The 12,059-nt window shown below is 47.7% G+C and overlaps 1 protein-coding gene across 1 annotated transcript; it reads right to left on the bottom strand.

The window, feature by feature from the left end:
* Positions 1-1,591: 1,591 nt before the first annotated feature.
* On the bottom strand, positions 1,592-11,485 carry LOC148003067 (transmembrane protein 92-like). The gene is made up of 4 exons (XM_087575165.1): positions 11,405-11,485; positions 9,450-9,604; positions 9,138-9,322; positions 1,592-1,608 (listed from the first exon to the last, which is right to left on the bottom strand). The coding sequence occupies exons 1-4, from the start codon at positions 11,483-11,485 to the stop codon at positions 1,592-1,594; spliced, it is 438 nt and encodes a 145-aa protein (XP_087431291.1).
* Between the last annotated feature and the right edge of the window lie 574 nt (positions 11,486-12,059).

The following is a 12,059-nucleotide window of genomic DNA, read 5'->3' on the forward strand; positions in this document are numbered from 1 at the left end:
CTGGTCCCCATCAGCACTTAGCAGCCAGACAGAACCTTGGCACCTGTGGTTTTTGCATTGCTATAGAGGTGCAGTGAGATCCTCTCAGCACAGGTATGGATGAAGAAGTCTCAGAGAGTCTGACCAGTTCAGTCTTCAATGTCTTCCAGGCACAGCCTCGCTGCTCTAGAATGGCAGAGTGAGCTGTCCAGTCTAGATGGGAAGACCACGACCAATGATTTTTTTATATCCACCACAGACTCCGGCAATTCTTAAAAAAATCAACAGCCTTTATTGTGTGACAGAGATTACAGATCTAGTTTAGCTCTCATGACAAAAAGGGATAGCGGTATAAAAGTACAATCAATGCAATCACAGTACAATACACAGGATAGGATATGCAGTCATTCCATGGTCTTTGGCTGCCTCCAAGAGGTTTGTGTGTGAGGTAGGTGATAGGGTTGCATAGCGAGTCCCTCTCATCTGGACAGTAAGCCTTCAGGCCTGAGGCTATAGGGAGGACGTGTTTCAGTCTCAGTTGAATTCAGAACAACCTGCAGGAGAAGAGGCACATTTGTTTATCTTAATATCATGGTACAAAAAAAAAGGACAAATATGGTAGGAAGAGCCCTTCCCAGTCTATAGTCCCCCAGCCTCCAAACCATCATTTAAGCAGGTTGGGCAGCCGGCTAAGAAACACATTAGTTATTGGGGCAGAAAGACCCAACTTACGAATGGTTGGTAGGGGATCCACGGAGGTGACCCAAATGCTCTCTAGAGGAGCTTTGGAGGGTGGATTTTGAGGAGTATGATGATCCGCTGGTCTGAGGTCATGCTGTAGTCCTTGGCATTTGGACATCACAAGGCCACAGATGCACAGGAGGGCGAAGATGACCCAAAAGACGATCAGTGCAATGCTAGGGAGGTAGGGGATGGTATTCTCATAAGTGCCTAAGCCATGTGCTCTTGCTGGACCTCCTCCATTCCCCAACCCACCCTGATTCTAGTGGATCCAGCCCTCAGTGAATGAAGCCCTTGGCTTACGTGAAGTGTTCAGTATCAGGATCCCAGTTCTTGCTTTCCTGACAGCATTCATTTTCATAGCATATGAATCCTTTGGGGCAGTGTCTAGTCAGGACAAACAGGAATGGGGAGATACCGATGAAATCCATGCCTCAAATGAAAGGGTCCCTACTTCCCCAGACACCTAGGACCTCAAGTGCAAGCCTCCCTCAGTGAGTGCGGGGTACAGATCTATCCAGTGTTCACCGGCAGGAATTGGTGTGTGGGCCTGAGACCTGAGGTCAGAGTTGTCCATGGCAGTAAGGGGCCCTTTTTTCTCAGGTAGAGTGATCTGCTGAGGATCTTACAGGGGAGGCAGGAGTGCCACAGGGATCATTTTTGTCTCCCCCCTCCGAACCATGGAGGGTTTGGAATTAGTAGGAGTTACAGACCAGCAGTTCTCAAGCATTGGCAAGGTGACAGGGGCTGTGGTTTCATTAAAAGTGATATGAATTACATATCTGTCCTCATATCCAGGGCAGAATCTGAGCACACACCAGTCCCCACTGCCTTACTGACATCATCCACAACGTCCCATACTTACAAGTCTTCACAGTTCTGTAGAGTCTGTGGAAGGAAAAAGACAGAGGTCAGAGGTCACAGCCTGGGAGTTCGGTCTCAGGTGCTAGAATGCTTGTCCAGCGGGGCAATGAATCAGGTAGATGTGGGTAAACCAGGAGTTGATGTCCATCAGTACAGAACTCAAATGAAGGCAGGACTTCAAGATACACAGCCCAGGTGACGCCTAATACCGTAAAGGAATATCTGCCTCAGAAAGAACTGGGGCTACTCTCTGCTCAGACACTGTTACAGACAGTGTGTCTCAGAATCTCAGTTCCTCCAACTACCATGTCCAGAGGCAGCAACTGGAGCCTATCTCTGCTCCCTCACTAGCTGGGATTAAAGGCTTGAAGAACCAAGGAAGCTCCTTCACCCTTTTTTTATTGAGACAGGCACGGTGGTCACCGTGTTACTCTGGCTAGCCTGCAATATGGAGATCTACAGATCTTTGCCAAAGACCTATGAATTAAAGATATGCCCCACTACACTTGGATTCCACACACATCACTGGAACTTGGTCTAGGAAGCCACCTTTAGTGGATCCTTAGCTCCACCGATCCCCTCCCCCAGGGACAACCTCAGCCCCTCACTTCCCATACACCCACCAGTCACTGTCATCAGTAGAGACAATTCTGGGAGTTCACTAAACATACTCATGTCTTATCCATCCTCAGGTCCCCGTGGCAAACCCCTGCCCTGTATTCTTCAGTATTTTGAGGCACCCACGGTCTCCATACAGAATCCCATGCTGACCATAGCAGTACTGCATAAAGTCTTAATCAGACTCTCTTCCTCCAGGTATCAAAGCATTGCCCTCTCTGGCTCCTTCACCTCAAACCATCGCCATGTGTGGTGGAGCATGCCTCCATCTGAGAACTCCACAGGTTCTAGGACAGCTAGAAGCAGACCCTGTGCCAACCAATGAAGACTAGGAAGGCAGCTTTGGCTTCGGTAAAGATCATTCCAGTAGCCTCCACTTCCCTCCTACACACTCAGATAGGTGCCTAATAGAGGCAATGAACTACACCCAAGGTCACCAGCCTTAAGGCAACAGGGAAGGAAATTCTCCTCACACAGACAAGCAAGTCAGTTTCCTCAATCTGACTCAGACATTAATAAGATATATCAAGACTAAAACGGGGGTCAAACATTCTATTCACGGCTCTACTTGGTAAAAATACTCAGTTAACAACACAGTCCTGCCATGACTACAGCCCCAGGTTTCCAAAGGCCTCCCTCAGAGGTCCCTCCATCCTTTTTCCCAGAACAGAACAGAATAAAGTTAACGATTGCCCGTGGTTAAGGGAATTCCTGACATGGTAAGGCTGAGACTGGGCTCCAGGGAAGCTTGTGCCTCAGGGGGTCCTCCAAAGTCAAAGAGTTTTGCTTACCTCATTGCCCCTTACTCCTTGCAGACTGGGTATCAGGCCAAAGATCAGAGTGAGTGTGCCCAGGACCCAGGATTCCTGCATCCTGGCAAGAGGGCCTATGAGCTTAGATAAGGGCAGAGTTAACACACTGGAGTTGGGCCGGATCAGGGCTTAGAGCCTAGCCAGAGCTCAGGGAAGGGAAGGTGAGAGGAGCTGGCCCTGCTGGAATTTGAGGATGGAGGAATTGGAAGGTTAGCAGAATTTGCTTTACTAACTTGGTGAGTTGTATGAAGCAGAACACTCTGGAACTTAGTCTGTTGTTCTGTGCTTAAATAGTGTTTAGAGCAGGGCGTGGCGACACACCTTTAATCCCATCTCTATGCAGGCAAAGTTCTGTGAGTTCAAAGCTACTATGATACAATGTGTTGGATCCGGGACAGCCAGGGTTAAATTTCAGAAACCCAATGGTATTAGCACAAGTCTTTAACTCCCCAGCACTCAGGACATAGAAAGAGGTGGATCTCTGGGGCTAGCCTGGTCCACGGAGGAGGTTCCTGGACAGCCAACACTCCAGACAGAAACCCTTTGGGTATCAGGAGGGGAAACTGTCTGGGGAGGTGACTCAGGGGTTAGAGCAGCTCTCCTTGGACATGGATTCTGTGTCCAGCATCTACATAGAAGATGGCTCACAATCATCAGAAAGTCTACTTTTAGGTCATACCATCTTCTGAACTCTGAGGGCATCAGGCATACATATGATGCACACTCATCAGGGCAATAAATACTCATACAAATTAAAATGACATAAATAAACCTTAAACAAACCAAACCAGACCTTTTATGGACAGCCATGGGATTCAGTGGGGAAATGTGCTGAAATACAATCCTGATAATCTAAATTTTGTTTTATTTTGCTTTTAGAGACAGGGTATCTCTAAATAGCTCTGGATTTTCTGAAACTGACTACATTGCCCAGTTTATCCTCCAATTCATAGAGATCCTCATGCCTCTGCTCCCTCTATATACTGATTAAAGGCATGTGCCCACCCATCTACTTTTTAAAACTGAATTCGAGGGGGTGGTGTGGAGAAAAAAAAAAGTAACTTAATTCGATCTTTGGGACCCTTCTAGTGAAATGAGAATGTCAAGGCCATGCACTTGACTGCAAACACACACAGACACAGACACAGACACAGACACACACACACACACACACACACACACACACACACACACAGATACCCACAAACACACACACACAAACACAGAGAGAGAGAGAGAGAGGAACAGAGACAGAGACAGGGATGGAGAGATAGGAAGAGAGAGAACAAAAGATGAAGAGGGAGAGGGCTGGAGAGATGGCTCAGTGGTTAAGAGCACTCAGTGCTCTTCCACAGGTCCTGAGTAGACATCGTGGCAACCAGGTGGTGGATCAAACTATGTGAAATGGGATCAGATGCCCTCTTCTGGTGTGACTGAAGACAGTTAACAGCGTAGTTATATATAAAAAATAAATAAATCTTTAAAACAAAAAGATGAAGAGGGAGAGAGCTAGTGAGGGTGTTCATGAATGAAAAATTATAACTTAAATAATTCTTATTATTCTTTTACTTTTTCAATTCAGTGTTTCTATGTGTAGCTCTCTTTGTCCTGGAACTCACTCTGTAGGCCAGGCGGGCCTCCAACTGAAGATACACACCCCGTAGGTGTTCAGGATGGGGATTAAACACATGTGCCACATCTATGCCATATAAAATACCCTTTAAATGAAATTTTAAAATTCAATCCAAGGGTTGGTGAAACACAGCTTTAGTCCCAGAATGTGTGAGGCCAAAGTAGGCAGATCTTTGAGCTCAATGCTAGCCTGGTCTCAAGAGGGAGTTGGAGGATAACCAAGGCTACTCAGAGAAACCCTGTCTCAAGAAATCAAAATCAATACAGAAAACAGGAGAGATCCTCTCAACACTGAATGGTGTTGTCCTTGCCCAGAGACAGGGAGGGATATGATGGGAAGGAGGCAGAGACTGTTGAAAGGCAAGTCAGTGCAGGAGAAGGATAATGGGGTATGTGTCACATAAAAGGGGCCATTCCTTTGTGCTTTGACCAAGAGGGGAGGAAAAGACCCTGAGTTGGGAAAGAAACACTTTGGCCCAGCGTTCCCCACAGCACTGGGTTATTAGTGTTCCCTCTGTTTTGTAATTTGTGGGGAGATGTTGGTATCTTTCCTTTCTGTCTGAAGAAAAAATCGTGGCTAAGCACTTTGTCCATTGTGCCCAAAAAGTTGGTGTCCCTCACGGTGATGAGCAGGCCAGGTGGGATTCATGTACAGAATCATGGAGTCAGAATATGTCCACCAGGTAACAGCATAAGCCTGCGACTAGGTGGGCCCAGGCATTTAGGTTATGGCTTGAGAGGCTCTGAGACCTTACAAGATATCAGGCAGAGTGGTGGATGTAGGGTGACTGACAAGAGTTGAAGACAGACATGTGTGTGGCATCTGAGCTAGAGGAAGGGGTATAAGGACTCAGTGACTGAGTTGCTGTCTGGTCTGGTGACACAGAAAGGTGACCCTTGGAGGCTCTGCTATTAATGCCATGTGCATCTCACATCCCCTGTTCCCTGTCCTCTGTAACTTGGCAGTGGGATACAGGTAACTTCTAGGAAGCCTCCCCTTATTTCTGGTCCCTTTATTACCCGTCATACTGAGAGATTCTCCAAGCCTCAACTTCTCTCCCAGTCTTTGTTTTCCAACTTTACTGTCCAAATCGGTGCCACTTCCAAAGGCATCTATTTGGGCCCCTCTGTTTTTCTGCTGTTTCCATCACCAACTGTGTCTCAGGGACCCTGCAACTACTTCATTCTCCTGCAAGGAATTGTCCTGTGGTCTCTCTCCCATTATCTGCCTCTGATGCTCATTATCCCCAGTTTCCTAGAATGCTCAAATCAGAACCTTCCAGAGTCAGGCCAAGTACATTGGGATCTGTTCCCAGAGAATCCCCTCTCTGTTTTAAATCTCTGGAGACTGAGGCTAGGGACACAAAAGGGGGGAGGTGGGTATGCCTCTTACTGGAACCCCCTTGGGACAGTGCTGATATTTCCCAACAACATTCACACTTCTGCCCTCTTAAGAGAAATTGGTGCTAACTTGGATTTCTGTCCCTCGGCCTCTGCCCAGGCCCCACTGTGTCTGTCTGTGTCCTGAGGGAGACGTCTGTGGTCTTTCATCCCCTGTTGCCTGCCACCTTGCCAGACTGGGAGCCCGCCCTGGAATTATGACTGATGAAAGAGGAGAAGGCCAGACACCCTGTGTAGTTGACAAGAGTGTTGGGTTCGGTGGGCTGGAGAAATGAAGGGAAGTGTCTAGTACCCGTGTCCCTGATGGGCAGAATGGAGCAGGTGCTTATTTCCTGTGAGTGTCTGGCATCCATCCAACCTCCATGTATTGTTGTCTGAAGAGATGGGAGGAGATTAAAGTTGTATTTAGATAACAGAAAGTTTTTCTTGTGCGATGGTTGGCATGTGCTTGGCCCAGATTGGCAGTATTGCAATCTGTGGCGATATTGGTGTAGGAGTGTTGCTGTGACATTTGGCTTGGAGACCCTCATCCTATCTGGCTTGAAGCTACTATTCAGCTTACTTCAGATGAAGATGAAGAAGTCCTCCATTCCTCTTGCAGTATGCCTGCCTGGGGGCTGCCATATTCCTGCCTTCATGATATGAACTAGACATCTGAACCTGTTACCCAGCCCCAGTGAAATGTCTTTATAGAGGTGCCTTGGTCATGGTGTCTGTTCGCTGAGGTAAAACCCTACTAACAGGGAAGTAGGTACCAGATGTGGGGTACTGATGTTTTAGACCTGAACATGCCTTTGTCTGGATGAATATGGGTTTTAGAGCTTTAAATATCCAAAGCACTGGACTGTTGTAAATGGGGATCAATGGGCCATCCTAGTAGGAATATGGAAGAATTTTGTACTGAGAGTGATGTGAATTGTTGAGACTTGGGTCATGAGGTTTCAGTGAAGTATTTCAACATGTGTCTTACATACTGTTTATGTACTGTTTTGGTTTAGAAGAATATGGCTACTTTTGGCCCTTGACCTCAGAGCCTACCTAAGGCTCAGAAGAGACTCAGATAAATTTCTTTGACATAGGAAGTCTCAGCAAAGTCTTTGTTCTTTGGTTATTTCTCCTGAAGACCTTTTTCAATGAGCTTAGCAAGCTGAAAAAGGAAAAAAAAAAAAAAAAGGTACGCACCAAGTACTAAATGAGCAAAGGAAGTGCTGTGGAGCTGAATTCTGTGATAAAGATTATTCACTTGAATTGACTCTTGACCCTCAGGTAATCCTACCCAGCAAAATGCAGATGTAGGCATGGTGGTACACACCTTTTATCCCAGGAGAAAATGCCCAGAACATGAGTTCAAGCCATCATGGGACAAAGCAGTCTCTTGGTGAAGAAAGGCTTAATCCGAGGGATAATAACACACACCTTTAATATAAGCATTACAGGAGACTGAGCGCAGCAGATCTATGAGTTCTAGGACAGTCTACAGAGCAAGTTACAGGAAATCAAAGCTTAGGCAGAGAGGGACATGGGAAACAGAACGCTGGGAATACAATGGGCGAGCGGGTCATGGTCATGATCATGCAAAGGAACTGAGGCTTGGCACCATGAAGAGAGGATATGGGTGACACCTACTTCAATGTGAGGACTCCAGCACATTGGAGATGCCAGTAGCATGAGATGATCACAAAAAACAGCAGTGGTTGCTGATTGGATCAAACAGCTTAGAGCGCTACAGTGTAGGCTCACCTGTGACACCATGACTTCCCTAAACCCTCAGCCACAGTAGAAACTGAGTGGAACAGACTCACTCAGAGGCCTGGAGAGAGGGGTCAGTGGTTATTAATGCCTGCTACTTGCCAGTACTTAGGTTCAATTCCCAACACCCACATAGAAGGACATAACCATCTGAAACACCAGGGGGATCTGTGACCCTCCTACAACACCAATGAATGCACATTTTAAACATGATTTTCCAGCCAATGAACTTCAGGAGAGCCACTCTCTCAGGCCAAGAACTGATTGGAAAGCCCTAGACCATCTTCAGTATGGTGGGCAAGAAAGAGGCTGAGGTGTCCCTCCTCCTTTAGAAAGACTCCCACATCAAAACAAACCTGTCTGCCCACACTCCCTCCATCACGACTTCTTTTCCCTGCACAGTAACATTTTGTCACCATCTACTGCTCTCGCTCAGAACCTGAATTTCCCTGGATTCCCTGTCTTGCCATCTTCTGTGGCAGCCAGAGGATCCCGCACTTGAAGCCAGCCTGCTCTACAGAATGAGTCCAGGACAGCCCCCTGCCCTGCCTGCACACCTAAGCAGTGAGGTTCCCTAGTGCTGTCTGTCTGCAGAGAAACATTGGCCGTCAGCCCCCTGCAGGAACCACAGTAAAGACCACAGTAGGTGTCCAGGCACCTCCAACAGGAACTGTCTCCATTCCCTTCCACAGCCTGTGCACACTCCAAGCTCCAAGATGGCCTCCGTACCTCAGCCTCTGGACAAACCCTTTTTCTCTTTAGGAGTTCACCTTGGGTGGGCTGTAGCATTAGTGCCTGGAACCCACTCTCAACAGAAGGTACAAGGTGGGGTCAGCCACCCACTACATCCAAGGGATTCTAGGAAAGGAGGTGAAAAGAAGTGTTCCCTAGACCTCACTCCACACATTTCTATTCATGCAGGCTTCTCCAGGCTTCTCCCAACTTTACCTTCTCTAGAAGGCTGTTTTCTGAATTGCTACTCCCTAATAGTCCCAATAGACAGGATGGGATATGCAGTCATTCCATGGTCTTTGGCTTCCTCCAAGAGGTTTGTGTGTGAGGTGGTCAAAGGGTTCCATAGCGAGTCCCTCTCATCTGGCCAGTAGGGCCCTCAGACCTGAGGCTGTAGGGAGGACATGTTTCAGTCCCAGTTGAATTCAGAACAACCTGCAGGAGAACGGGCACATTTGTTTTTCTTAATATCTCGGTAAGAAAAGGACAAATATGGTGGGCAGAGCCCTTCCCAGTCTATAGTCCCCCAGACTCCAAACCATTATTTAAGCAGGTTGGACAGCCGGCTATGAAACACACTAGGTATTGGGACAGAAAGACCCAACTTACGAATGGTTGGTAGTGGATCCAGGGAGGTGACCCAAATGCTCTGTAGAGGATCTTTGGATGGTGGATCTGGAGGAGTCTGATGATCTGCTGGTCTGAGGTCATGCTGTAGTCCTTTGCACTTGGACATGACAAGGCCACAGATGCACAGGAGGGCGAAGATGATCCAAGAGACGATCAGTTCGATGCTAGGGAGGTAGAGGATGGTATTGTCATAAGTGTCTAAGCCATGTGCCCTTGCTGGACCTCCTCTATTCTCCAACCCATCCTGATTCTAGTGGATCCAGCCCTCAGTGAATGAAGCCCTGGGCTTACGTGAAGTGTTCAGCATCAGGATCCCAGATCTTGCTTTCCTGACAGCATTCATTGTCACAGCATTTGAATCCTTTGGGGCAGTGTCTAGTCAGGACAAACAGGAATGGGGAGATACAAATGAAATCAAACCAAAGCGTCCCTGCTTCCCTAGACACCTAGGACTTCAAGTGCAAGCCTCCCTCAGTGGGATGGAGTACAGATCTATCCTGTGTTCACCGGCAGGAATTGGTGTGTGGACCTGACACCTGAGGTCAGAGTTCTCCATGGCAGTAAGGGGCCCTTCTTTGTCGGGCAGAGTGATCTGCTGAGGATCTTACAGGGTAGGCAGGAGTGCCACATGGATCGTTTTTATCTCGCCCCTCCCACCTATGGAAGGTTGGGAATTAGCAGGAGTTACAAACCAGCAGATGTCAAGCTTTGGCAAGGTGACGAGGGCTGTGGTTTTGTTAAAAGTGATATGAATTACATATTTGTTCTCATATCCAGGGCAGAATCTGAGCATACACCAGTCCCCACTGCCTACTGACATCATCGACAACGTCCCATACTTAAAAATCTTCACAGGTGTATACAGTCTGTGGGAGGAAAAAGACAGAGGTCAGAGTTCACAGCCTGGGATTTGGGTCTCAGGTGCTAAAATGCTTGTCCAGCGGTGCAATGAATCAAGTAGATGTGGGTAAACCAGGAGTTGATGTCCATCAGTAGAGAACTCAAATGAAGGCAGGACTTCAAGAAACATAGCCAAGGCGAGGCCTAATACTGTAAAGGAATATCTGCCTCAGAAAGAACTGGGGCTACTCTCTGCTCAGACACTGTTCCAGACCGTGGGTCTCAGAATCTCAGTCCCTCCAACTACCATGTCCAGGGGCAACAACTGGAGCCTATCTCTCCTCCCTCATTAGCTGGGATTAAAGGCTTGAAGAACCAAGGAAGCTCCTTCACCCGTTTCTTATTGAGACAGGCAAGGGGATCACCGTGTTACCTGGCTCGCCTGGAATATGGAGATCTACAGATCTCTGCCAAAGACCTCTGAATTAAAGATATGCCCCACTACCCTTGGATTCCACACACATCATTGGAGCTTGGCCTAGGAAGCCACCTTTAGTGGACCCTTAGCTCCACAGCTCCCCTCCCCCAGGGACAACCTAAGCCCCTCACTTCCCATACACCCACCAGTCACTGTCATCAGTAGAGACAACTCTGGGGTTCACTAAACATACTCATGTCCTATCCATCCTCAGGTCCCCGTGGGAAACCCCTGCCTTGTATTCTTCAGTCTTTTGAGACACCTACGGTCTCCATACAGAATCCCATGCTGACCATAGCAGTACTGCATAAAGTCTTAATCAGACTCTCTTCCTCCAGGTATCAAGGCATTGCTACTTCACCTCAAACCATTGCCATGTGTGGTGGAGTATGCCTCCAATCTGAGAACTCCACAGTTTCTAGGGCAGCTAGAAGCAGACCCTGTGCCATCCAATGAAGACTAGGAAGGCAGCTTTGGCTTCGCTAAAGATCATTCCTGTAGCCTCCACTTCCCTCCTACACACTCAGATAGGTGCCTAATAGAGGCAATGAACTACACCCCAAGATCACCAGCCTTAAGGCAACAGGGAAGGAAATTCTACTCACCCAGAGAACCAAGTCAGATTCCTCAATCTGACTCAGACTTTAATAAGACAAATCAAGACTAAAACGGGGGTCAAACATTCTATTCAGGGCTCTACTTGGGAAAAATACTCAGGTAACAACGCAATCCTGCCATGATTACAGGCACAGATTTCTGAAGGGCCTCCGTCAGAGTTCCCCCCCTCCTTTTTCCCAGAACAGAACAGAAAACAAGTTATGGATTGCCCGTGGTTAAGGGAATTCCAGACATGGTAAGGCTGAGACATTGGGCTCCAGGGAAAGCCTCTGCCTAATGGAGTCCTCCAAAGTCAAAAACTTTTGCTTACCTCATTGCCGCTTACTCCTTGCAGACTGGAAAGCAGGCCAAAGTTCAGAGTGAGTGTGCCCAGGACCCAGGAGTCCTGCATCCTGGCAAGAGGCCTATGAGCTTAGATAAATGCAGAGTTAAACACTGGAATTGGGCTGGATCAGGGCTTAGAGCCTAGCCAGAGCTCAGGGAAGGGAAGGAGAGAGGAGCTGGCCCTGCTGGAATTTGAGGATGGAGGAATTGGGAGGTTAGCAAAGTTTGATTTACCAACTTGGTGAGTTAGAAGGAGCAGAACACTCTGGAATTGCCTCTGTTGTTCTGTGCTTAAACAGAGTTTAGAGCAGGGCGTGGTGACACACCTTTATCCCATCACTAAGTAGGCACAGCTCTGCTGAGTTCAAAATTACTATGATAACGTATGTTAGATCCAGGAAAGCCAGGGTTACAGGAGACTGAGCCCTGCAGATCTATTAGTTCCAGGACAGCCTGCAGAGCAAGTTCCAGGAATACAAAGCTTAGGCAGAGAGGGACATGGGAAACAGAACGCTGGGAATAGAATGGGGGAGCGGGTCACGGTCTTGATGGCGCTCAGCAGAACTCAGCTGGTTCTTCCATGCGGCTCTGGCTTCCCAGATAGAAACAGAATGGATGACAGGGAAGACTGATGTTATTTA

This window comes from Rattus norvegicus, chromosome 10 (assembly GCF_021556685.1).
Source record: "Rattus norvegicus strain SHRSP/BbbUtx chromosome 10, alternate assembly SHRSP_T2T, whole genome shotgun sequence".
Lineage (NCBI taxonomy): Eukaryota > Metazoa > Chordata > Mammalia > Rodentia > Muridae > Rattus > Rattus norvegicus.

Excerpts from the sequence above, each read along its gene's own strand:
- LOC148003067 (XM_087575165.1), bottom strand. The coding sequence starts at position 11,485 with ATGCAGGACTCCTGGGTCCTGGGCACACTCACTCTGAACTTTGGCCTG. Across the intron at positions 9,605-11,404 it reads AAGGAGTAAGCGGCAATGAG|GTGTCTAGGGAAGCAGGGAC; the intron begins GTAAGCAAAAGT and ends TTGAAGTCCTAG. Across the intron at positions 9,323-9,449 it reads CCTGATGCTGAACACTTCAC|CATCGAACTGATCGTCTCTT; the intron begins GTAAGCCCAGGG and ends CTACCTCCCTAG.